At 34.4% G+C, this 26,106-nt stretch overlaps 2 protein-coding genes and 1 pseudogene across 2 annotated transcripts; 2 read left to right on the top strand and 1 right to left on the bottom strand.

The window, feature by feature from the left end:
- The first annotated feature begins 2,403 nt into the window (after nt 1-2,403).
- LOC118031748 (auxin-induced protein 22C) lies at nt 2,404-5,939 on the top strand. The gene is made up of 3 exons (XM_035036242.2): nt 2,404-2,886; nt 3,367-3,460; nt 5,587-5,939. Exons 1-3 carry the CDS (start codon nt 2,532-2,534, stop codon nt 5,738-5,740), a joined length of 603 nt encoding a protein of 200 aa, XP_034892133.1. The 5' UTR covers nt 2,404-2,531; the 3' UTR covers nt 5,741-5,939.
- A 4,867-nt stretch (nt 5,940-10,806) lies between these two features.
- On the top strand, nt 10,807-12,926 carry LOC118031746 (auxin-responsive protein IAA1). Its single transcript, XM_035036238.2, has 5 exons — nt 10,807-11,171; nt 11,455-11,642; nt 11,752-11,869; nt 12,239-12,300; nt 12,621-12,926. The coding sequence occupies exons 1-5, from the start codon at nt 10,915-10,917 to the stop codon at nt 12,656-12,658; spliced, it is 663 nt and encodes a 220-aa protein (XP_034892129.1). The 5' UTR covers nt 10,807-10,914; the 3' UTR covers nt 12,659-12,926.
- Nucleotides 12,927-19,414: 6,488 nt separating this feature from the next.
- LOC118031731 (D-glycerate 3-kinase, chloroplastic-like) lies at nt 19,415-25,646 on the bottom strand (annotated as a pseudogene).
- Between the last annotated feature and the right edge of the window lie 460 nt (nt 25,647-26,106).

Raw genomic sequence — 26,106 nt, 5'->3', positions numbered from 1 at the left:
AAATTATTGTATTATATGAAAATATTTAACTAACAATAGCTTTCTTTTGCAAACTATGGTGCTTAGGCACCATGTAAGACCAATTAAGCTTTTTGTTGAAACTCATTTGTGGAAGGAGAATAAATAGAAAAGGGTTCAACAACTCGTGGATAGCCGATTTGAGAACTTCATGGTAAATAGGATTTGAAGATTTTTTTTAAGTTATTTTTTTTATGACTTGTTTATTTTTTTCATAAAACATATAACATTTGATTGCATGAGAGATACGAGGACAATGCTTCGACCCATTCGATACTCAATCCAAATTTATAGTTGGAGGTTGGATCTATCAGTGGACCCTATACAAATCGAGTTTATGATAGCTCCAACACTATGGCCAAAGATATGGGAGTGGGACGTAGTGTCTTGACCATTAGAACCTCATAATTTGTATTGAGCCAACAATCATTGGTCATCCAGATAATTATTCAAGAACAGGTTAAAGCTAAAATGAGCCAATTTAGAGCTGCGATGATTTAACTAAGGGATAAATTGAATATCATCGAGCAGTTGCTAGAAACTCTCACTGGTACATGTGTTCCACCTTGTTGCCCTCTTGGTTTTGATAAAGATTCGTCTTTTTTTCCTCCTTCAGCTTTTATTACCTAAAAAGATAAATTGTGTTTAATAATATTTTTTAAATTAACAATACATAATACCGATGTTTAATTTAGTTATATTTAAATTTTTTTTTTTATTATTTCAATTTTGTTTTAATTTTCTTTCATATTGTTTGTTTTAATTTAAAAATAATAATAATTACATATAATACCAATGGAATTACTATCGGTTTATTCCATTGGTAAAATACATATAAATATAATTCTCTAATAGATTAATTTTGTTGGTAATATACATATAATCACTGATGGATTTACTGACGGTTTATTATATTAGTAACATACATATAAATATAATTCTTCAACGGATTAATCATATCAGTAATATACCATAATCACCGATGAATTTACTGATGAAATTATTGCCCATAAATATTCTTGTTTGGCACAATAATTTTATTGATAAATCTCAGTGATTATATTCCTAATAAAATGACTAACGGAATAAAAATCACCGATGATATATTTTTCAAGAATATTTTTATGTCCATTATTTCTTCAATAATTATACTTCTAAATAAATCAAGCTTTAAACACCAACATAATATTTCTTCTATATTTTGTTATTTTTTGGTAATGTCTGTTAATTATAATCATTTACACATAATAAGAAACGGCTTCCATTTGAAAAATGAAGAAATCACATGGAAAATGCAATTATCCGGGTCCTTAGCATATTTGTGTCCATATCCCAGCATGATTATGGCATTGTCGATCTTAAGCGATTATCTATGAACATTTCAAGATTTTTCCTTAATGCAACCAGATTTCCCGAATTCCACCACATCTCGTTTCGATTTGAGACATCTGCTTTTTGACAACTACTCCAACATCGGACCTGTAAGAAAGATGCCACGTACGTTAAATAAAATATCTGAATTGGTTATGAGTTTAAAGATTCAAGAATAATACTCCAACGATCAATTATAGTATAGGTTGATCACTCTTCTGATATTGTTTTCTCTTCTTTATTCACAAGCATAATTGACTATCAATGGTGATGATGCAACTACCCCATATCAATAGGAGATGAGAACCTTAAATGTTTATAAACACAAGATTCAATCTCTTTCCAAGAGGTGCGTTTTCATAAAAAAAAAAAAAAAAATTACTATATAGTTTTAGTGGGATAATATTTCTTGGGGGATCTATCACATACGGTATTGACACATATCATTATTTACTTTGTCTATAGAAATTACTATAATTATGTTAGTATCATATAATAATTAGAATACAAGGTTTTTAGTCGTTTATAAACATAAAATCCACCCTCTTTATTCAAGATGTTTATTTTCAGGATTAAACTCGCCATGTAATTCTAGTAAAACAATACTTTTTAAGAGACCTATTATATACAGATCGAGCATACATCATGATGTACGGGTGTTGCAAAACAAACTCCCCTTGTATCATGCTGAGAATTTGCTGTACATTTTTCGTAATTTATTGCACAAACCCCCCTCAATAAGGCAGATCACATGGTCTGTTTTCCTTTCACCAAATCAGACGGCTGAGGCAAATCCTATGAAATCACCTAATACCCAACAGCCATACGATCTGTCCCATATCCAACTTATGGTGCTGGCCTTTAATTCTGTTTTTAGGAGGCAGAGTCCCCACTTGTGCCTCTCATGTGACCGACCACTAAGCCTTGTTTGACCTGTCATTGCACCCACCATGTCCTTCCTTTGCTTTCTTCTCTATGCTCGTATTTAAAAAAAATTATTATATATACAAATAAACCTTTTCGGTCACCGAAAATTATAGAGTTAACAAACACTATATAACACACCGAAACCGTCGAGCCAAAACCTAACCAAAGTTCCAAAGACGAATATTGCAACCCTTGCCCATCACCAAGAAAAACAAATGGCACAACCTCTTGGACTTGAAATCACAGAGCTAAGGTTGGGTCCACCGGGCAGCGAAAAGGGACCAAGAAATGAAAAGAAAAGGGTTTTCTCGGAGTTGTCCGGCGAGGCAAACAGCACCACCGATGGGCGAAAAACCCAAACAACGAGTCAAGTTGTGGGGTGGCCACCGGTATGTTCCTATCGAAAGAAGAATAGTTTCAACGAGAAAGATAGCCATGAAACTTCAAAAATTTACGTGAAAGTTAGTATGGACGGAGCTCCTTTTCTCAGAAAAGTTGATTTGGGCATGCACAAGGAGTATTCCGATCTTGTTGTCGCCTTGGAGAAGCTGTTCGGCTGTTTTGGAATCGGTGAGTCCTCTGTCATGTATTTACAGTGCTATTAATATCTAGTTTTTATGCATGGTATGCACATTAAGCTTCCTTAATTATACCTAGCTAGCATTTAAGTGTGAACCCTTAGCTAGAAGACAAGGTAGGCCAGAGCTTCACATCTATAGACCATGCAACATTATATGTATGTATGAATGCATGTATGCATGTATGTGAAAGAAATACATACATTGAAACATAAGGACCTTTGCCGAGCAGGCAGTCATTATGGTAGAATAGACAAACTGTAGTGGAAATGACTCAGATAATAATAGCTCGAGAAGTCGTACAATAAATGTGAAAACCAGCTGCAGAACTACAAATATGTACAGTATATACAAGTAATTTGAAAGTGTAGATAAGGGAACAAAGTTTATTATTTTATGATCCTTTACAGAAAAAAAAAAAAAAAAAGTAAATTGGCCATTATAATTATTTGTAAGATAATGTTATTGGCAGGCAAAGCCTTGAAGGATACAGACGACTGCGAATACGTTCCCATATATGAAGACAAGGATGGAGACTGGATGCTAGTGGGAGACGTGCCTTGGGAGTAAGTCTCTTATCCAGCCAGTAACACCGCCCTTTCTTTTTTTTATTTACTTGAACAACGACACATAAATATAAATGAATTTGTAGCGTTCAATCAATTGTTAGAGGGGCTGATTGCCTGGTGGCCGGAGCACATGTGCTCACTAGGGATGAAAATCAATTTTTCAAATTATTGATGGGAAATGATAGTGCTGATCATATTAGGGTTTGGAAGAGGGTGCTTGATAGAGTTTCAACTTGTTTTTTTGTTAAAATTTGAAAAACTAATTTCTTCAAATTAATTTTTTTAATGTTTTTCTATTGTTTTGATATCAAAAATAAATTTTAAAACAAGTATATATTTTGATGTATTTCAAAACGAAAAACATTTTGAAAAGAAATTATATCACATTCTCAAACACCCTTTTAGTAAAATTGTTGTTGTGAGGTAAATTTTTAAATATTTTTAGATTATTTTGATACTCTAATATCAAAAATAAGTTTTAAATAAAAAAATATTTTAAAAAACAAATATTAACATATTTCTAAACACCCGAAAGGCTGAAACACCACACCAATTCGCTTCAAACAGGTGTGTCGGAGGTAATTAAAAGCTTGATCATGACCAATATGTTCTTTAATTCCATAGCTTTGACTCCAACCAAGTGATGTGGTGGTGTTTTTCCCTCTCCTCGTATGATTTCGCATCCTAATTATCCCCTTAAGAGTCACATGTCTATTCTTTGCTGCCTCTATATTCTAGAAGATGCCTCCCAGGGTTCCTTCTCTTTCTCAACATTTGCGTGAATTACAAGCCAAATTGACCCTTGAACTTGGTTTTTACTCTTGACTTCAGCCTGCCTCCATACAGTCACTGCTCTTTTTTGTCTACTGGCAGACGACAACATGTTTGTAATGATACGTTCTTGAACCTAAGCTCCGCGTGAGAATTTGTATTGATCAACGCCATCAAACTTGACTCCGTGAAATTCACATGTTTACCTACTGTACTACAGCATTTAGGAAACTAAATGGAGCCTCATTATTCATATCAACCTTTTTCTTCTTTCTTCTTTTTTAATTAAGCCTTCCTTTTTCTTTTCTCACATAATTCTTTTAATAATAGTTTGTGTTATCCTTGAACCAGTCAAATTGACTGAATAATAGCTAATTAATTTTTATATGGTTTAATTTTAAACTCAAGTTATACAAGGAATCAAGTTGGGAGATTGTTTCTGTCAATTTCTTTTTTTTTTAATTTTAATTTCAAACTTTTTTATTGGTAATTCGGGTTGTCTTTGGATTGTCCAAGTCCACTGAGTTATGTCGGAGCTACTATTACATGGTTTAATTTTAAACTCAGACTAGACAAGAAGTTAGATTGAAAAAAATTTTTTTGTCAATTTCATCCTTTGATTTTTTTACTAGTTGACCGGGTTACCTTTGATCCGGTCAAGTCGACGGGGTCATCTCAAGTTAATTTTTATATAATTTAATTTTAAATCTAGATTAGATAAAAAATTATATTCAAGGTTTCAAAATTAATCTACTAAGTTAGATTTGATAAGAATACTAAATATTTCTCCAAGTTTATATTTGTTTGTTAAGTTCAAGAAGAATCATGAACTATGTATTTAAGTAAAACTCTTGTTGTTATTGGAATCTTTTGACTTTGAATAATTTCTTAAGTGGATTATTTTTTTCTTTTATAAGATCGTGATTTTGAAAACATTTGTAGAGTTTTACTTAATGGCGGTTTTGGCAATCAATGAGTCTAGCAACTTGCAAGTAAATGTAGGGTTTTTCTTTTGAAATTGTTGGGCCACATACTGCCGACAAACGCAACTTCCTTATAATTGTGTTGGGTAGATGGCGATAATGTTCATAATGTCAAGGCATCGGTCATTATTATGGAGTGGCTCTTGCAACATTTTCTTTCAATTATCATAATTTATTCTTAAAGTTCTACAATAATTTGTTTTTCGCTTAGTTTATCGATCTATGTATGCCAATGTATTAACCATGTTCCAAGAGAATATACCCAATTAATTACGAATAAATTAAATTAAGGAAGCTTCTCTATCGAAGGATGGTGGGATTAAAACTAGCTGCTTTTGACATTTTATTAATATTATTATTTTTTTACAGGATGTTTATTGAGTCTTGCAAGAGGCTAAGGATAATGAAGAGGTCAGAAGCCAAGGGTTTTGGACTGCAGCCGAGAGGTGCTCTACAGGGAAATATTTCTAAGGATGATCGTGACTGGGAAACCACACAAAATACTGAATTCGGAAGAATTTGACTGGACTGCCTTCTTCGTAAAGAAAATTATTTCTGTTTAATTAGTGATATTGGTCGATTAAGATCAAATCATGGTTCATCATCCAGTTATAACTGTGAGACCTATTTTTATGTTTAAATCCGGAGATAAAGAACTCTAGATAGGAAACACAATCTGCTTGTTTATGATCATAAATTCATGTTGTTATATTTGCTGCTGACATTTTTTTCTTAAATCATGAACTGCTTCTTCTTCTTTCTTCTAGCTAGGGAGACTTTCCTTTCCAGCTATTATTTATAACCTTGTCGCCTATCAATCACATTGTCCATATCTTCCCTCGGGCACTCATTTCCATCAAAATCAATCATAAAACTAAATTAGATATGCTAGAATTGTAATAATTCATGGGTTTTTGGCACATTTTCATCAAAATGAATCATAAAGCTAAATTAGATATGCTAGAATTGTAATGATCCATGGGTTTTTGGCACATTTTCATCAAAATCAATCATATAATTTAATTAGATATGCTAGAATTGTAATAATTCATGGGTCTAGAATGCTAATAATTCATGGGTTTTAGGCACTCATTTCCATCAAAATCAATCATAAAATTTAATTAGATATGCTAGAATTGTAATGATTCATGGGTTTTAGGCACATTTTCATCAAAATCAATCATAGAATTTAATTAGATATGCTAGAATTGTAATAATTCATGGGTTTTAGGCACATTTTCATCAAAATCAATCATAAAATTTAATTAGATATGCTAGAACTGTAATAATTCATGGGTTTTGGGCACTCATTTCCATCAAAATCAATCATAAAATTTAATTAGATATGCTAGAATTGTAATAATTCATGGGTTTTATAAAATTTGTAAAAGTAAAGGGTATAATCTTAAACATACCGATAATTTATCATCATTCATGCATCAAACATCATTTGATTTATTGTGATTAAAGAACTGGTGGTCAGCATAATCCAGGACAGAAACTCAAGCTCGATAGCATAGCTGAAAAGAACCTTATGCAACTAAGCTAATTAAGGGGAGCATTTCTAGAACAAATTAAGGCCCATGTTCTCATGTTCCGATACATGAATTAGTTGCCTTCGAGAAGATTAAAGCACATGATTATGTTTCTTGTCCATCCACCAACATAATATAATCTTTGTTCTGGCTACAGAATATATCTAATATATCCATTCTCCATTCTCACATATCTAGATTTTCTTAATACAGTTAATTACTAAACTAACTTACTAATTAATTATGGTTCGATTCCGACACGCATAAAACATTCAAATGTGGACCATGTGGAGGTGATCAGTTTGGTTAAGGAAGTTGAGGGTCTTGGATATTAGTTAACTACCACACTCTTATATATATATATATATATATATATATATATATATATATATATATAGACACACACACACCCGTTGTCTGTTCCTATACTTTTTCCTTACACTTGTGAGTTCTTAACCGACTGCGCAGAGATGGTTTTTTGCGGGGGCTTTGACCGTCTCCTTGCAATGAATTTAGCTTTCCAATATATGAAAAGTAGGGAAACAAGGAGTAGCTTTTTAAGGCTTTCGTGCGATACTTTGCATGGAGTCTCCTGTAGTTGATTAAAAGAATAGTTGATGCCTGCCAATTTGTAAAGTGTGTTGCTTGAAGTAATGGGTAACGTTCACTTTGTGATTTCCAAAAAAAGAAGATATAACACTTTAATAAATTATGGAGGAGGTATGCAACAGTTTCACGACTAATTAAGTGACCAGAGAGAACTGAAAGACAGGAGCAGGACAGAAAGAAAGGTCTAAAAATTAAACAAAATGATGAATCAAGTTAAAAACAGTGAGATCACAATGCTTTCGAGGAAATTTGGTAATGCTTGATTTCAAAATTAACTCGGCTTGTTTGTTTTGGTGTTTTAAAAATATTTTTTAAAAAATTTAAATTTATTTTATTTATTTTATTTTAAATTAATATTTTTTTAGTATTTTTATATTATTCTAATCGCTGATATCAAAAATAATTTTAAAAAATTAAAAAATATATTATTTTGATGTATTTTTAAATAAAAAATATTTTAAAAAGTAATTATAATCACATTTCCAAACAGATATAGGTGTAGAAACTGGTCTGGGTGTCCATGTAACTTGCGGGCGGATCAAAAAATTGATTCAATCAAAAATAAATATGGGTGAAGCGATTTTTTTTTTTTTTTTAATGATGAAAAATATGGAGTGCTCATTAAAAGATTAGTCAGTATATTCAATAAAATTAATTAATCATCATATACATTAATAATTGTTAGAAAAACAGACTAATGATAAATAAAAATTAAACTAGTACTCTAGACGACATATGCATGCAAAGAAACCTATGATGCGACGTGTCATGTCGCATAATATCTTTACCTAATTTTAAAAAAATTAAATAAAACAAAATAATCGAAAAAAATCTAATTTATTTACTTTTATCTTTTACGTGGTCCCTATTTGAGTTTAAAATAAAAATTTCAATTCATCATTGTTTTAACTTTTATCAAACCTTGAGAGGCTCAACTGTAAACCAACGAGCCACCAAAAAATATAATAAAAAAACTAGGAATTGGAACGAAGAAACAACACCATTTTAAGATAATGTTTTTTTTTTTTAATTTCAAAAATACTATTAAAAATTTTATATTTTTTTAATTTAAATTAATATTGTTTTTAATGTTTTTAGATCATTTTAATATACTGATTTTAAATATAAATTTTTAAAAAATAAAATATATATTATTTAAATATATATTTAACTAAAAAATAATTTAAAAAACAATCACATCCATAATTTTTAAATATAATTTAAATTTACATGACATGAGACTAGCACAATAAGTCAAACCTAGTATGGCTATTTGTCCCATTCATTTCCCTTCCTTTCCTTTCTTCCCGATTGGATCTTAACTACGATAGGTGGGATGAAAACCTGAGACAAGATTGAAGAGTAATTTATGAATCAAGGATCAAATTAAAAATACTTGAAGAGTTCGAGTTCACAAAGAATAAAGGACAAAGAAAAAACTAACTGATGAGGGATCAATTTGGAAACAAAAGACCAAATTTAAAATAAAATTAAAAAAAATCACCAGCGAGTGAAGAAGCCTCGCTGCATTTAAGCAGCACTTGTGATTTTCCTCTGGGCTCCGTTCACTGCGTTTTGAGGCAGCATTGAAATCATCACAGGAATTCAAATGATCAAATGTCTGACTTGCATCTTTGTAATGAATAATTTGGTTGAAAAGAAAAAAGAATTAGAAAAAATCCACGTGGAATTAAGAATGAATGGGGACGCAACAGGGCCTTGTAAAACCAAAAAAGTAGTTTTTATACTGTGAGACATTTGAGTTGAGTGTTCTAGTTGATTTTAGACGGTTCAGGACGACTGCTTATGGCTGTATTTATTTCCAAATTACTCCATGGATGGCTTTCTTCTCTAAAAGGGTACCTTCTTGGCACAAAATTCTCTATATTAAAAGAGTTTTAATTTTTTTTTAATTTTTTTGTATTTAAAATTATTTTTTAAATGTTTTATATTATTTTGATATATTAATATAAAATATAAAATAAATACTATTTTAATATTTTTTCAAATATAATTATTTTGAAAAACAACGACAAACAAACAACGATATCAAATGAACTGTGAGGCATCAAATTCAGTAAACAATCAATCACAAAATATATCCTTTCTATTTCTCATACTGAAACCAAAATAAAAATTGATTAAGTTTAAAAAAATTATAATTAATTATTTTATATTTTTAATATACTAATATTAAAAATAATTTTAAAAAAATAAAAATATATTATTTTAATATATTTTCAAACAAAAATTACCCCTCCAATCTACAATATCAGATTCCACTTCATCCATCCATCTCGATGCATGAATTTAACAAAGAAAAAGAAAAGAAAAATGGGGCCCAGTATAAACAAAGAAAAACATGACCACATGGTTGTTTGCGGGACCCACATCCTCATTTTGATATCTTTGGGCGGGTCTTTCTTTCATTTCTTTTCCGGTGGGCAGCACATGGACTTCTCTCGAAGAAAAGTTGGCTTCAACTTTAAGAACCCAGACATATGGGTCCCATGTTCCTCCTTTTAAACGACCTTCCTCGCACGAGCGAGCGAGCGAGCGAGAGCTCAGCCCTGAAGGTGTTGCTTCTGTACATGCAGATTAATGACGTCTTCCACGTATTAAAGAGCTCTAAATCCTGCCTCTGCTTCATCCGTGCCTCGCCAATACCATATATACCCTCGATGATGTATATTAATACAAGATTAGCCTGTATGATAAATTTGTTCTTAAGAATTGTTTTTTTCTATGATAAAAGTATTCGTAGATTAGTTTGAAAACGTATTTCTTGCATTGGTTTAGTTTATCACATTTAATAAATATTTCTGAATACTAACTCAAAATTCGAATCCAAAATAAATTATTTTTTACAAAAATTTCCTTTAATCAAGTAAACCTGAATAATTAATAAAATTAAATCACATAATTCAAAATGATCAAGTAAAACTAGTCTTCCAATTGTTGAGAATCACGAGGTTTTTTAGGGTATTCTTGTGCTAAGAATTTCTTTTTTATTTAATCATAGGTTAAAAAACTCTTAACAACACAAATATGACGAGATTAAGCTTTAACTATTTGACCAATATGGAGTCAAGAGAGGGATTAGATTCCATTAACAAAGGGAAAGCAGAGGGAAGGAGTTGAACCGTAAATTCAACCTTTTAATCAAGTAAACCACAATCAACATATATATATATATATATATATATATATATATATATATATACCTGAACTTGGCAAACGAAAACGACCCGGTCGGACCAACCGACCACACGGCCCAAACTTTAATGCACTCAAAATCACAGGCAATCAGCTCGTATGTATTCTGTCACCTACCTAAATGGACAAATCGCAACCGCTCCTTCTTAATGCACGTGTCAGGAAGAGAGTGGTTAGATAATCGTGCCGGCCAGCTTCCTATATTAACCCACTAGGGCCAAAGTTGTTGAGTCACATAACAACTTTGAGGAGTGCCTCCTTTTTTCATTTCAACACGTTAAGTGCCCTGCTAGAATTCATCATCGCCCATCCTTTTTCGGATAGTAGCGTACAGAAAATGTCACCGGAAAATGGTTCAAACTTGCTGGAATCCGATGCGGCCAACGTGAGTTTCAAGGAGACAGAGTTGACCTTAGGGTTGCCTGGTGAGTCTCGTGGGCTAGCATTAATAGAGAAAACAAGTGGCAAGCGTGGGTTTTTGGAGACTGTTGATCTAAATCTTGGAAGCTCTTCTAATGTTGATTCTGATCATCACAAGTATTCTGGGGAGTCCGAAACGGATGTGCCAAACACGGCTAAGCCTCCGGCAGCAAAGTAAGATATAAAGATTATTCATTATTACATTTCTTCTTAGTCATATTATAAAGTAAATCAGAGCTAATTCATTTTTGTCCCCTGAAATGATTAAAATCATGTAAATCCATTTTCTTAGCTACATATAATGATGGGCGTGTTTTTTTCTCTAATATTTTTGAATTCTTTCTCGATTGCACTTCATAAATCCCTGAAGTCCCCGAACTATTTAGAGACAAATATATATGGTGAATAATTAAGAGAAATGAAGTCTTGAATTGATTATGGGTTGATTTAATTACAGAGCACAAGTGGTGGGGTGGCCACCGGTGAGGGCGTATAGGAAGAACGCAATGAAGGGCTGTAAATACGTGAAGGTGGCTGTAGATGGAGCTCCATATTTGAGAAAGGTTGACCTGGAGATGTACAACAGTTATCAGCAGCTCTTGAATGCCCTCCAGGACATGTTCTCTTGCTTCAGCTTCACCATCCGTATGTGCTCCATGAATTCATAATTAAGATTCAGTATGTTTTTTGTTTTTCTTATGCATCTGTAAAGGGTATTTCAGTCATTTAATTTTTTCCTGAATTATTGGTGCAGGCAACTATTTGAATGAGAGGACAATTATGGAACAGGAAGTGAATAATGGAGTAGAGTATGTACCTACTTACGAGGACAAGGATGGCGACTGGATGATGCTTGGGGATGTACCATGGAAGTAAGTTTTCCAAAGTGCCCTTGAAGATCCATAGCTACATCTTTATACCTGTTTTTTTTTATATATTTTAAAAGTTTTTTAAAAAAAATTAAATTTTTATTATTTTTTTAATTTCAAATTAATTTTTTTTATTTTTAAATTGTTTTGATGTACTATATTAAAAATAATATTTTAAAAATAAAAAATATTATTTTAATGCATTTCCAAACATAAATAATTTTTAAAAAATAAATACTTTTAAATATCCTAAAATAAAAAATAATTACCACCATATCAGTAGATGATCCAGATATTTTTTTTTAACAATAGATGCTTGAATTTCCATGTATTTGTGTTTAACACCTTTTTTATTATTTATATTATTCACAGAATGTTTGTTGAATCATGCAAGCGTCTACGGTTGATGAAAAGCTCAGAAGCAATTGGATTTGGTAATTTATGAATTTCCTTGTCTTTCTAGTTGCATCTATCAATTATTTTGTGCATTGAGAGTCCGCATGATCAACATGATTTATTTACTTTTTATTGATGAATAAAATCATAATTTATAATTGTTAAACACTAAATTAAAATAATTTTTTTGATATGATAAGATCTCGAGATATATATATATATATATATATATATATATATATATATATATTATTGATGTAGAAAAACAATATTAATAATCATGCGAGATTAACCCATGTTTTGTCTTAATTTTACAGTAAACCTGTAAAATAATCCCTTATTTTTATTATTGTTACAGCTCCAAGAACACCTTCAAAATGCTCAAGCTCGAGTTGATGATGAAGCCAGCTTTTACAAGAGCATCCTTTGGAACCATGATATAATTGCTGTACAGAGGCTTTTTGTCTTCGTTTTTACCTTATACCATTAGGTTCTAGTTGGAGGTTTTCATTATAAATAGAGAAATAAGAGAGACCAGCCACCACTTGAATTGCATTATAGTCTTGGTGCATGAAATTGATGATGTGGACTCTCCCAATTTTCAATATTTTGCTATACCTTTTTTCGTTGAATACATATAATAATATAATTGTTATTGAATTTATTGGAGTGCGCAATCTAAGTTATGATTTCCATGAATTAACTATATTTAATTTAATATATCACCGTTTTAATATTTTAAAAAAAATAATTTTAATTTAAAAAACTAAAAAAAAAATCATTTTTTTTCAATTGTTTAGATTGCTTAACCTAAGCCTACGTGCTTGCATTTTTTCAGGCCTGGATACGTTGGCCCACTCAAGCACGTGCACTGACCTAATCTTTTCTTTATAACTTAAACATTGAGTTTTTAATGAATTTATTTATTTTGTTTTGTTTTTTCAATTATATTATTTAATATTGAAGTGATGGGTCTTCATTTTTTATCATATAATTAAAATAAAAATATTTATTGAACCTATTGGAATCCATTATCTAGGGTATAGGTTTGGTGAATTAACCCAGATTGGCTATAATTGATGTCTTAATATTAAAAAATAATATATCAGTTTTAATTTTTCAAGTTAAACCCCTCTTTAACAATCATCTACGTTACATTTAAACTCGCACATCTAGTCTTTGTTTTATATGTTATTTTTTATCCTTTGATTTTATTTTTTGTCGACTTCCCAAGTCGACTAAATTACTTTAAAACAACTCTCATATGATTTAATTGGAAACCTAAACTTGACAAAAACTTTAGTCGTGAGTTTTTAAGTTTGATTTATTGAATCAAGTTTAATAACAATATCAAATAACTCCCCACAACTTAGATATAATATAATATAATATAATATAATATTTTTTTTATGTTCAAGAAATAGTCCAACCCACAACATAATATAATGCTTGAACTAAAATAGTTCAATCTAAAAGATTAAAACTACCTTTTATTTAATATGACATTATATACATGTGAATTCTATTGATAAACTACCCTTTCTCTTTCCGTTTCATGTTAGCTATTAATTGATCATTCAAAAAAATATATTTTTGATTGAAACAATTGATCCACATTTGAGTATTCTTGAATGCAATCAATCAAACTTAAGATATATAAGGTGTGACTTAACTTTTTTATATGAATATCAGGACCAAAAGGATCAATTTTATATTCAATTTGCATTCACATAATAGCTTAATTACTATGTTAATTTTTGTGTTATGCTGCATGTGGAACCAAAAGTTTTTTTAACGCAAAAATAATATCTAGATCATAAAAAATTATTTAGTATTGTTATTATTTTTAATTTAATAAGACCAGTTGATACTAATAACAACAAGTTTCTTCTCTAAAAAATAACCAAACTAAACACCTTCTCTTTCTTCATCATTTTCAATTGGTTTTCTTTATCCTCTCCTTCACCTATATAATGAATTGTTAAGAAAATCGATTTTTAAGATCAAAATTGAAGTTACAGAAACTATAAAAATTATTAATGAAGAAAAATAAAAGTTAGAGGATGAAAAATAACTTTTCCCCTGAACATTAGATTGGTCATAAATTTTCTTTTTTTTCATACTTTGATCCTTTATTATTGAATTTTTTATTTCCTTAACAAATTTTGATAAATTGGTCATAAAATTTGGCATCTAAAACTAAAATTTAATAATAATAAAAAAAAAAGTTCAAGGTTAAAAAAGTGCTATCATACACTACTATAATGAATTCCCTGACGATTTTAGTTTTTATTACTAGATTTATTCTCATGTTATGCTCAAGTTAGACCAAAATATTTTTTAATATAAAAATAATCGATAAAAATATAATTTGACTTTTTAGAAAAAAAAATTAAGATTGCATCTTTTTTTAAAAACATTAAAAAAATATAGTATTAGATTGACTTGGATTAACCTGAGTTAACTTATCAAATCTAAAAAATAGTTTATGAACTCTGATGTTTAATAACATTTTTTAAATTTATTTCTATAATAGAAAATGAATAACAATTCAAAGTTAACCAAACATTAAGGGATAATTTTTTTTTTAAAAAAAACAACAAATAACCAAAAACAGTTTATAACTTCATTAAGTTAGTTTAAAAGTAGTTTTCATTAGTATGATCAAATAATGAAAATAAAATATTTTAACAAATATATATATAAACAAAGGAAGCCTTAAATTGAGAGAAAGAGGAGCATTTTCCACTCCACAATTGGTACCTCCATTAATAAATACGAAGACGCGGCTTGGTCTTTTCATGCTCCCTGAGATATATATGATATCCCTATCAAAATCCAAAAGGACTTGTGAATTGGAGGACTCTTTGGATTCATCTACTACTGATAAACACGAAATGATTGAATGCAGCTTCATAGGTTAAGCTCTACAACACTCCAAAAGCATAGTTTCAAAGAAAGGCAATCGTGCACGCGTCTGCTTAGGTTTAGGTTATTTTTAGCTACGATAATAATCTCATTCGAAAAAAACTAGTTAAAATCACGAAACTGAAGATTTAATAGTTTAATATCAAAGAATGAATTTAATTTTTTTTTTAAAAAATCTAAAATAAACCAAAATCAAGTTGGAGTGATATTTAAAACTTATGATCTAAATTATAAGATCGGATTATCTCATAAAAACAAATTAAAAAAAATTAATATTGAAAGATACAACTAAAAAATAAAACAAAAATAGATTAGACGAGCGCCCCTAGACCTTAAAAAATCCCAGGCACATGATCTTGGGGTAGGCACATAGTACTTGAAAGTATTTAGTTTTTTTTAAAAAAAAAAAAGAATGGATAACATGCCACTTGTCTCTAATTTTTTTTTTTTAAAAAAAAAACTTCTAACGTATCGCCTATTACTGCCCCAACCAAGAGTTTGGTCACCACTATGGTAGTTGAAGAATTGAGGTGAGGCTTTTTGATTGAAATTTTATTTTTCAATCTATTTTTATTTAAAAATACCTAATTAAATATCATAAAACCTCTAGAAACCACCTATCAACTTTACAAAAAACTCAAAATCATTCGAAAACAAAAATTAATCAATTAAAAAAATAAAAATTAATGGATTCAAAATAGTAAAATAGAATTCAATTTACTTTTTCAAACATATTTATAGAAAATGAACCAAACATTAAAGGATAGAATTTGATAAAAAAAAAAAAAAAAAATTAGACATGCATGCCTAAACCTTAAAGAATCCTAGGCACATGAGCCTGGGCAGGTTTGCAATCCTGGACAATATTTTCTTTTCTCTTTTAAGCATGTTATTTGCTCTTTTCTTTTCAAAAAAAAGAAAGAAAAGATGAAAAAAATTAAATAATTGACGAATAGCCTATTATTACTATTGAGCCCAAAATCTAGCCACTACTTTGAAGGGGGGGTTTTGGGTTGAAAAAATATTTTTCAATCTATTTTTACCCAAAAACATGTAATAAACACTAAAAACACAAAAATTACCCAAAAACAAAAATCAACTAATTAAAAAAAAACAAAATAGAATTCAATCTCCATTTCCAAGCATGTTTATAGAAAAAAAATCACTACCATCAAAATTATCCTCGTTGAATAGAACATAGACACTAAAAACAACAAGTTTTATCACTAAAAATGCAAAGACCAATGACTTTCTTTTCTATAGTCTTTTTCAGATGACTTTCTCATTCTTTTCTCTAATTCAAGGACTGAAATGTTAAGAAAATGAACTTTCAAACCAAAGTAGGAATTTTATAAAATATAGAGACTCTAGAGGAAGAAAAAGAAAAGTACGAGGGGGGAGAAGAACTTTTCCCTTGAATTTTAGATTGGCCATGGTTTTTGTTTTTTTAACATTTTGATCTCCTTGTTTTGAATTTTGTTCATTCTTAAACAAATTGGATATAAAAAACTCCAATTAAAAAATAAAAAATAAAAAGTCAAGGACTGAAAAAAAAAAAAAGTTTCTCAGATTGAGGGGGAATTAATCAGTGCCTGACAACCATTGGCATATCAGCAGTGACCCTGCGGGATAGAACATTGAACATTATCATGTGGAAGACGGCTCTTCTAAGAAGATGGACTAATATAGCTGGATTTTTTTTTAGATTATTATTGGAAAAATATTGAAGAGGCCCCCTCACAGCAAGAGATCAGCACTGGAGAAATGGATGCACCGTCACAGAAAGAGATGTCATACTATGATCACGTTAAGAGACGCCACGAGGACAAAGGCTGCCTCTCTGCCTTGTCAGTATATCCATCTTCTTTTGTTTTCTTTCTGGCACCTTTTTTTTTTTTTTTCTTTTGTTCTCTTGACTGGTTCGTATCCAGTGTACTGTTTAATTGGTTTTTTGTCAGTATATCTTTACTTATTCATGGATTTTGATGATGATGCTGTTGTGCTTGTGATACAGCTTCTTCGCTCTATGTTGCTGCAGCGAAACTTGTGAGTGCTGTTGCCGCAGTGAAACTTGGGAGATCTGTTGCCTTCGTGGACCTTGTGAGTGCTGTGTGCAGCTGTGTGCAGTGTTGCTGCAGCGAAACTTGTGAGTGCTGTTGCCGCAGTGAAACTTGGGAGATCTGTTGCCTTCGTGGACCTTGTGAGTGCTGTGTGCAGTGTTGCTGCTGTTGCCGCAGTGAAACTTGTGAGCTCTGTTGCCTCGGTGGAACTTGTGGGTGCTGTGTGCAGTGTTGCTGCAGTGAAACTTGTGAGTGCTGTTGCCGCAGTGAAACTTGTGAGTGCTGTTGCCTCGGTGGAACTTGTGAGTGCTGTGTGCAGCTGTGTGCAGTGTTGCTGCTGTGCTTAGATCACTAGTCCAAGGAATGGAAGTAGTATGAACTCTTCCCCTGAATTTTAGATTGGCCATGGTTTTTTTTTTTTACATTTTGATCTCCTTGTTTTGAATTTTGTTCATTCTTAAGCAAATTAATTATCATATTAGATATTAAAAACTGCAATTAAAAAATAAAATGTCAAGGACTGAAAAAAAAAAAAAAAGCTTTAGCTTTTGTTATAATAACTATTACTATAATTTTCCATTTTAATTACTTGCTAGGCAAATAGGGCAAGAGTGAATGAAGAACCTCCCTTCAGTTCATGTGAAATGGAGAGCAAGTGGAGCTTCTTCACCAAACGAGTTGGAAGCTCATTCTCATTCTAGTAAATCTTGTATTTCTCATGTTGATCCTCCTCTTCTGCCACTAATCTATCAAGCAGGCATAGTTTAAGCTCTCTATTTTTTAATAATAAATTGAAAAACATTTTTCCCTCTCTACATGCTAATTTGTGATCCGTTAATTGGTATTCTAAAGTGATGCTCAACGTTAAAAAGTCGGGGAATTAGTCAGTGCCTGACAAGCGTTGGCATATTAACGTTGACATATAACTGCCTGCGGGATAGAACATTAAACATTATCATGTGGAAGACGGATCTAAGAAGATGGACTTCATTTCTCAGATATAGCTGGATTTTTTTGAGATTATTATTAGAAAATTATTGAAGAGGGGCCCGCCCTAGCTACTCTCCAACAACTACCATAATAAGGTGGATAGGCAAGCCTCAGACCCTCTATGTTACTGCCTATATGTACTTTGGAGTCCCTTCCAAATTCGCAGAATTGTGTGTTCTTCTTCATCCAATCCTCAGCACATAAGAGATCAGCACTGCAGAAATGGATGCACCGTCACAGCAAGAGATGTCATACTATGATAACGTTAAGAGACGCCACGAGGACAAAGGCTGCCTCTATGCCTTGTCAGTATATCCATCTTCTTTCGTTTTCTTTCTATCACCTTTTTTTTTTTTTCTTTTGTTCTCTTGACTTGTTCATATCCAGTGTACTGTTTGATTGGTTTTTTGGTCGGTATATCTTTACTTATTCATGGATTTTGATGATGATGTTGCTGTTGTGCTTGTGATACAGCTTCTTCGCTCTATGTTGCTGTTGCTGCTGCAGTGAAACTTGTGAGTGCTGTGTGCAGTGTTGCTGCTGTGCTTAGATCACTCGTCGAAGAAATGGAAGCAGTATGAAGATGAAAGTAATTCCATATATTTTCCATGTTCCGTAATTTTCCAATTGTGTGAGTCTCATCAGCATGTAAAAAGTTGGTTCTTTTTCATGTTATTTCTTTGAAACATTAGCTTCGTGATCCATGTGTGAGATGTGTTCGATCACCAGTTAGGTCTGTTCGTTGACTGATGTGTTTTAGGGGATAAACTGCGGAGTTTTTTCTTATAATTTGAAAACAGAGCAGGAACTGGTGGCCAAAATCGTTCCGAAAGAAAATCTACCTCTTGATAGTGAGGGGGAGCGGTGCCAACCTGCCAATTGCATGTTTGAAGTGAGATAACCACTTGTTCCATAAAGATGAATGTTTTCACCAGGAGAAATAAAGATGTTTCAACGACTGTTTACGTTTTCCCCATTGCACCTGTTGAACACGGAAAAGCTTCATTTGTAGACCTACCAGAAGCTTGATGACTAGGCAAATTCATGGGAAAATGGTGATTTCTTGCTGCCTTGAGCAAAGTAGGAATTCTTGGTGGGAACTGCGTGCCATCCGTGGCACATTCTGCCAATTCCATGGACACCATGATCTCAAGTCCAGACAATAACACGAGGCTTAACAAGATTTTCCATTCATTTGAGCAACCATGTTATGTTACATTGTACAATTAGATTACATTTATGCATTTACGTATGAATGTTCCCCTTAATGATACAGACAAAAACAGACGCCCATGCAAAAAATTGCATTACACCACTTGAAGAAATCAAAATTGGCCCTTCAGATCAATCTTCGCTCTGAAATGGTCATCTAATTACCTAGGATAGGATTTCTTCCTTCATCAATTTCGATGAGGAGGAGATTCTCTGGATGTGAACCCCTGGGTCCTTCAGCATAAAGGGTGGGAAGGTAAGCCTTGTATGCCGGTAGGTAACGAGAAACGAAATCTTTGACCTGCACATGAACACCATAAAAAGCTTCAGCATAGAACACAGACTTCGCTTTGAAATCTGTCAAAATAGTTTATTATGTTAATGAAAATGAAAGCATACCTCTTCATCAGTCATCCCAGGGTTGCCTGCCTCCCTCATGGCAATCTCTGCCTGCAAAACCCCATGACATTGGTCAAAGATGCAGCTTACGAGATGAGTTCTTTGATGGCAGCGTGTAATCATGTTAAATTTAACAAGCAACCTGCAAACGCCATTGGTAGACACAACTAGAGTCCTGAATCTTGATGACTACCCATGCCTTAACAAACTTGTCCCATGCATCATAATAAGCTTCAAGATTCTTATTTACGATCTCTAGCTGTCTCAAAAAAAAAAAAATGCAAGCTTAAGCTACAATTAATGGTCAAATACCATAAGAAGAAAATGACCTGTATGAAGAGTATCCTGAGGCACTTGTAAATAAAATTAACCTGAGGATCAACTGCTTGGACGACCTCCACTGGAAGTGGTTTAAAACCAAGCATCCAACCTTCAAATAGAACCACCTACAGAATTATCCAAAGCACGTGAAAAAAGGATCATTTACAGATTTCCTGTCTTCAAAATAGAAATAAATAACGAACTAACTACGTTGGGTTCTGTCCCACCCCCACACCAAAATGCAATCTTACTTCAAAACTCAATTGCTGGTATTAACTTGGATTCAAAGCTATTGTACTGATGAATATATTAACAACCAATTTGACATAGTCAGGGTGCTGTATGCTCTATGTTTTCTTTTTTGACTGGTGAAAATTCACGCCAACTCAAAAGCACCTATTTTGCCAGCTATAAATTCAAGATTTTCTTACTGTTAATGGTGCTTCAACCTCTGGCCATGTTGAAGGATCAGCTCTGTCACCTCTTCCACTGTATGCAGACTACAAAGAAGAAAAACCTATCATTAACAACTCTAGGCTCAATTAATCGAGAACAGAGCAAAACTAACACTACAGTAAACTTACTTTATCATATCGAGGCAGCTTCATGTTCATACCTGAACACTTGATATGGGTACCAAATTAAAACAAGAAAGCAAAGTGCAAAGAAGATAACTGAAGAAAACTCTTACCTGCTTTCTTCTGTTTGCTTAAAGCAGACAGTGTTTCAATTGAGAATGGAAGATCATGACTCCCAGCGTTTCCTCGAAACTGGAAATAATCAAAAAAAGAAAAGAAAAGATAAAACAAGACAGAAACCAAATTGTTTGGTTTTCTGATGATTAAAAACATCTCATTAACTTCTTTTATTTGACAATTGTTTAAAAAACATGTTGATTGCTACCTCTAGAAGCGCATTTCCTGGATTGGCTTCTCTTAGATTGGCCTGGAATTCATGAAAATTTGCGTCAGCAACTAAAACATGAAGATAATGTTGGGCGCGGAATCCGGTGACCGGTGGTGTACTGATAATTACTCAACGGAGGGGTAAGCACACTGAGACACAATATGTTACGTGGTTCGGCAAAACCGCCTACATCCACGGGAGAGAGTCCATTTTATTAGAGTAGAGAAAGAATACAATAAATACATGGAGGAGGATCATCCACTCAACTCACATCTCTGCTGCCCTTGCAGCTGCAGGGCTGCTGCCCATGGCAGCAGCCCTTTCTCTTCTCTTTCTCTTCACTCTTTCACACACTCACGTTATTCTCCCTCTCTCACCCTTTGGCTCTCTTTGCATGCCTCATTTATAGGCTAATGGTGGCTTCTCTTCTTCTTTCCAGCAGCTGCACATGGGAGTGGGTGGCTGCCATCTTCTTCAACAAAGGCTGCTGCCACTTGCTTAGTGGTGGTGGCCACTTCAATGGTGGTGGGGTAGTCCCACTAATGGCAATACCTAACAATCACCCCCTTTGCCATTTATGTGGGCAATTGTCCTCTTGCTTCATCAGCACAAGCTTGCATTCTGCAGCTTTTCCAAGCTTACCATTCCGAGAGCGTCCGTGGCCAAGTTTACAGGTACTCGCCAAACCTTTCAATCACCAGAGTCACCAAAGCACACCCTTGCTTACACCAAAGGATCACTTCAACCAGATGGTCTCACACATCACATCTGAAGAGTGTTAACGCTTGTCTCTGGGACAGAACATTCCCCTTCGAGCGTATCATCCATGCTCGGTCCGGAATGATTCATCAAGCCTCACACCAAGGCTTACAACACCCCCTCAAATTGATATTCCCAAGTGCGACAGTCATTATCTGAGTATCTCAATATGATCACAAGCCCACCACTCTTCCAAGAGTCTACTCATCCAGGAGTTGCACCTGCCCTCTGTTCCACCATAGGAACCATGCCTTACTTCTCCATGAGTCTCTCGCTCTTAGTCGTAAGAGTCCAGGTAGCTCTCCACCTTTAACCATGGGGGCAGCCCATTAAGGTTGATCCATATTTGTCTTCATACTCTGAGTATTACAATGCCATCTCCGAGCTCACCACCTTGACAAGAGTCAACTCGTTCCCGGAACCTGCGCATGCCCTCTGCTCCTTCATAGCAGCCGCGTCTTAATGCTCCACAAGTCATCCACTTATTGTCCAAGGCAAATGTCTTCTAGCTCATTGATCTTTAGCATGGGGGCAATATCCATGAAAGTCAATCCTGCATTTGTCTTCATACTCATCATAGCCACTTCATTGGCTATCCATCTGTCCACTTATATCTAGCCATCACATCGGCTCTGGGGCGTTCTGAACTGGGCTCATATCATGGCCCACACACCTTCTCATGAGGTGTCTCCGCTCGTCGTTATGCGGCGGTTTGAACTGGGCTCACATCGTGGTCCACACCTTCCATCTGAGGTGTCTACGCCCGTTGTCTTGGGCGACCTGATCTTGGGCTCATTTCATAGCCCTCACACCTTCTCTCTAAGGTGTCTCTGCCCGCTGTCATGGGGCGGTCTCATCCTCCTTCATTGGGGATGACTCCAGTGGCTCCAAGATTCTCTACCACCATGTGGACTTGGGAGAGATTACTGCCACTGACTACATAGAAAGAGAAAGTTGCGGTATACTCCTCGCAATCCTCCACCTCGATTTCTATGTTTGGAGCTTCTACGCCTTTCTGCTTGACAGCTCCACCTACACCACTCTCTTTGGTGTCTTCGCCTTTTATCATAGGCCTTTGCACCCCCTCAATTAGGTGCCTCTGCAACAGCTCATCTTTCCATCCTTGCATGCATTGGAAAGATCCTCGCTTGTTGTCTTCATTAAGAGCATAAGAGACTTCATGTTGTACACAGTCTCTGCTCTGAGCTTCATCTGGGAACTCTTCTTCTCCTTGCACCTGTTGTCTCATTGCAGTACCTCGTTGGATCCTTCGGGTACTCCTGCACAATCTCCGTGTGCCCTCGTGCAATATCTGTTCTCCAGATTTCTCCCTATTCCTTGCTCATGTTTGACAACAGCTCATCCTGTCACAACACCTGTCCAAGTCAAAATAGGGTGCCAATCTTTATCCCCTTGCTGTATTTCTCTTCCATTATCAGGGTCTTCATCAATTCTCCCCTCGAGAAATTACAGTCACTGAATCTAACTTCTTTGAAGAAATCACCACTCCATCAGATCCTTGATCATACGGAACCCAACTGTTCCCCTTATGCCGTCATCCTGCTAGTCTTCAATCGTTTCATTACAAACTGTTATATATACGAAAATAGTACCGTATGGATAATCCTTCCACTAAGCAAGTTCCCAGGAAAGATTGGAGGGGTCACAACGGTCCCGCTTAAAACCCAATCTCCTAGACAGAACTTCTTAGGCTATATCTATCCATCGTACTGTCTCTCCGTATATACAACCATTTGCTAGCTTTGTTGCGGCTTTCCTTTACAAGTGATCTGGGATATACAGGTTTAATACATGATTTCTCAACATCTAGCGAGACTACTAGTGTTTAGATTCGTCAAGATTGGTCTTCATTAATTTCCACTCTACACCTCAAATCGTCCACATCTCGGGTGTCCTGAGTGTCCCAATTTTTCCTTCCATCAAGGCATTAAATATTCCCACTTAATAGTTCAGCACACATAATTGGGCAAATGTGTGTACCTTCTTCTTCTTCATCTCCATTGACCACCATGATGACCTTCAGATACCTCCTAATCGGGCAATCTCTCTTTAATAATTCACCACCGCCATTTTGGTCTCGAATCTCAACGATCGGACCGTACCATTGCATCCGGAATGATCAAATTAGCTGGAAACATGTCTTGAATCGTCCAAATTGCACATCAGACGGCTACAATTTGATCAAAACAATTCTGGCCTAATTAACGGCTCAGATTCAATCTTAGATCCGGTTGCACGTAGGATCAGCTACACTGGATCCTATCCCTCAGCTCACGGCTCGGCTCGGCTCCAATTCGGCTCGGCTCAATTTGGCTCGGCTCGTGGCTGATGACGTGGCAGGTGGCCCCCTGTGCTGACATGTCCGTTGACTAGTCAATGCTTTTTGCTGACTGTGTATGCTGATGTCATCCTTGCATCATGCTGATGTCATCCTTTGACACTGTTCACGATACCGTCACTGTTCATGTCTACTGTTCACATGGGTCGGGTCAACTGGTATTCGGGTCGGGTCAACTCATCCGGGTGAAGAAGACGCGTGGGCGCGTCTGCGCGCGTGGGCAGACACCTTGCCGGAGAGTGATGGAGAGTGCGGCCATGTCCGAGGTCCGATTTTGACGCCGTTTTCACCAGTGGCTTCGTATCGTCCTCCTCTACACAGTGGTATGGTCAAAACACCATTTTGACAACTTTCATTTTTGAGCAAAAATCAAACACCACTTTAACCATATGCTCTGATACCAATTGTTGGGCGCGGAATCCGGTCACCGGATTCCGCGCCCAACAGATAAAGCAAGCAAATGCAAGGAAGTCCCTAAAATTTACCTGACCCTCTGCCGTTAAATAAAAATCATCTATGGATAATGTTGCGGACTTCCTGATAGGGGAAGGCAACAACTTTATTAAGAACTAACTGACAATTGAGAAATAATTTACAGCTATTACACATTCTCGTATGATAGCATGTACCTGCCGGTTGTCTGGAAGAGATAACTAAGAGCAAAGACAAGTGTGGTCTTTCCACAACCTTGTGGAGCACTAAAACCAATCTACACCAAACCAGATGTCAGCATCATGAGATGACAAGAACTGCATAGCAACTAGCATTCTTTGCAGCATGATTGCATGGCTTAATAAATACCCTGCAGCCTTTCTTTCTGAAATATGCTAACGAAATGAGAGCTAGTGTAGGCACTTGCATCAGAATTGAAAACAGTTACAAGGAAATTACATGCGTACCACTAAAGGAGGTATATCTTCCAAGTCTTTGAACTGGGACACGTGCTTAGAAATCTTATCTTCACACCATACAAAGACCGGTATATAATAGTGATAAAACCTTGCTTTCTGAGGAGCAGTAAGGTACAATTCATTAAGCTGAAACAATATGCACAAGCGCGAGCCATGTGATAACCACTTGTCGATTGAGTCAGCAATCCTTTCTGATGTCAAACCCAACTTGCTTATAAGAGGACCCGAGCAAATAAATTCGTAAAGGTCCTCCACGGAAGAGACCTGTGCAGGTGTTCAGGGAGACACCGAACACAATGGACCCTGCATCCTTTTATTGCTGGAAGTTGAGTTCTGATGCACGGAGCTGCCTTGAATCCAGGAATATCCACTGCCTGCACACAGCATTAGAAAGATCATCGCATTTTATGATACTCTTCATGCAAAACGTCAACAAAGAAAGAAAGCACATCTGTCCAAACAGCTCTACAATCTGACCATTCAAATGCATAGACAGTTAGTAAGCCAACAGCATCACACACGATATGCAAAGAATTCATGTTGCATTTCCTTTCTCTTTTTTTCCTTGTGAGAATGCTACATGGAAATTAAATCCTTGCAAGTTTTAAAGAGACAGGAGACAGAAAAGGGAGTGACACTATCTATATAGAAACCTTAACCTTGTAACATGCAAACTAGATTGGATCAGATACTGTAATATTCAGCAAATATTGAGGTAAGCAATCACTTCTTTCGACATCAATGACTTCCTCTCCTAAAATTTTAAACTGGGAATCATCTTTAATTTAATAAAAAAAAAACTAATGATAAATCTTCTTCAGTTTCTAAGCTTTAATGAAAACTTAAATAAAAAACAGATGCCCATTATTATAATAAAACAGTATTTAAAGTATTAAGTGCAAGAAGAAAAGGAATGGAAGGTGGGAAATTAACCTGACTTGGAGAAGAAATGGGTATCCATTTCAGGGAGCTCTCTCTTTGAAGATGATTTTGATTTGG

Source organism: Populus alba, chromosome 1, assembly GCF_005239225.2.
Source record: "Populus alba chromosome 1, ASM523922v2, whole genome shotgun sequence".
Taxonomy (NCBI): Eukaryota; Viridiplantae; Streptophyta; class Magnoliopsida; order Malpighiales; family Salicaceae; genus Populus; species Populus alba.
The sequence above is the reverse complement of the archived record's forward strand: the minus strand, read 5'-3'. Positions and strand labels throughout refer to the sequence as shown.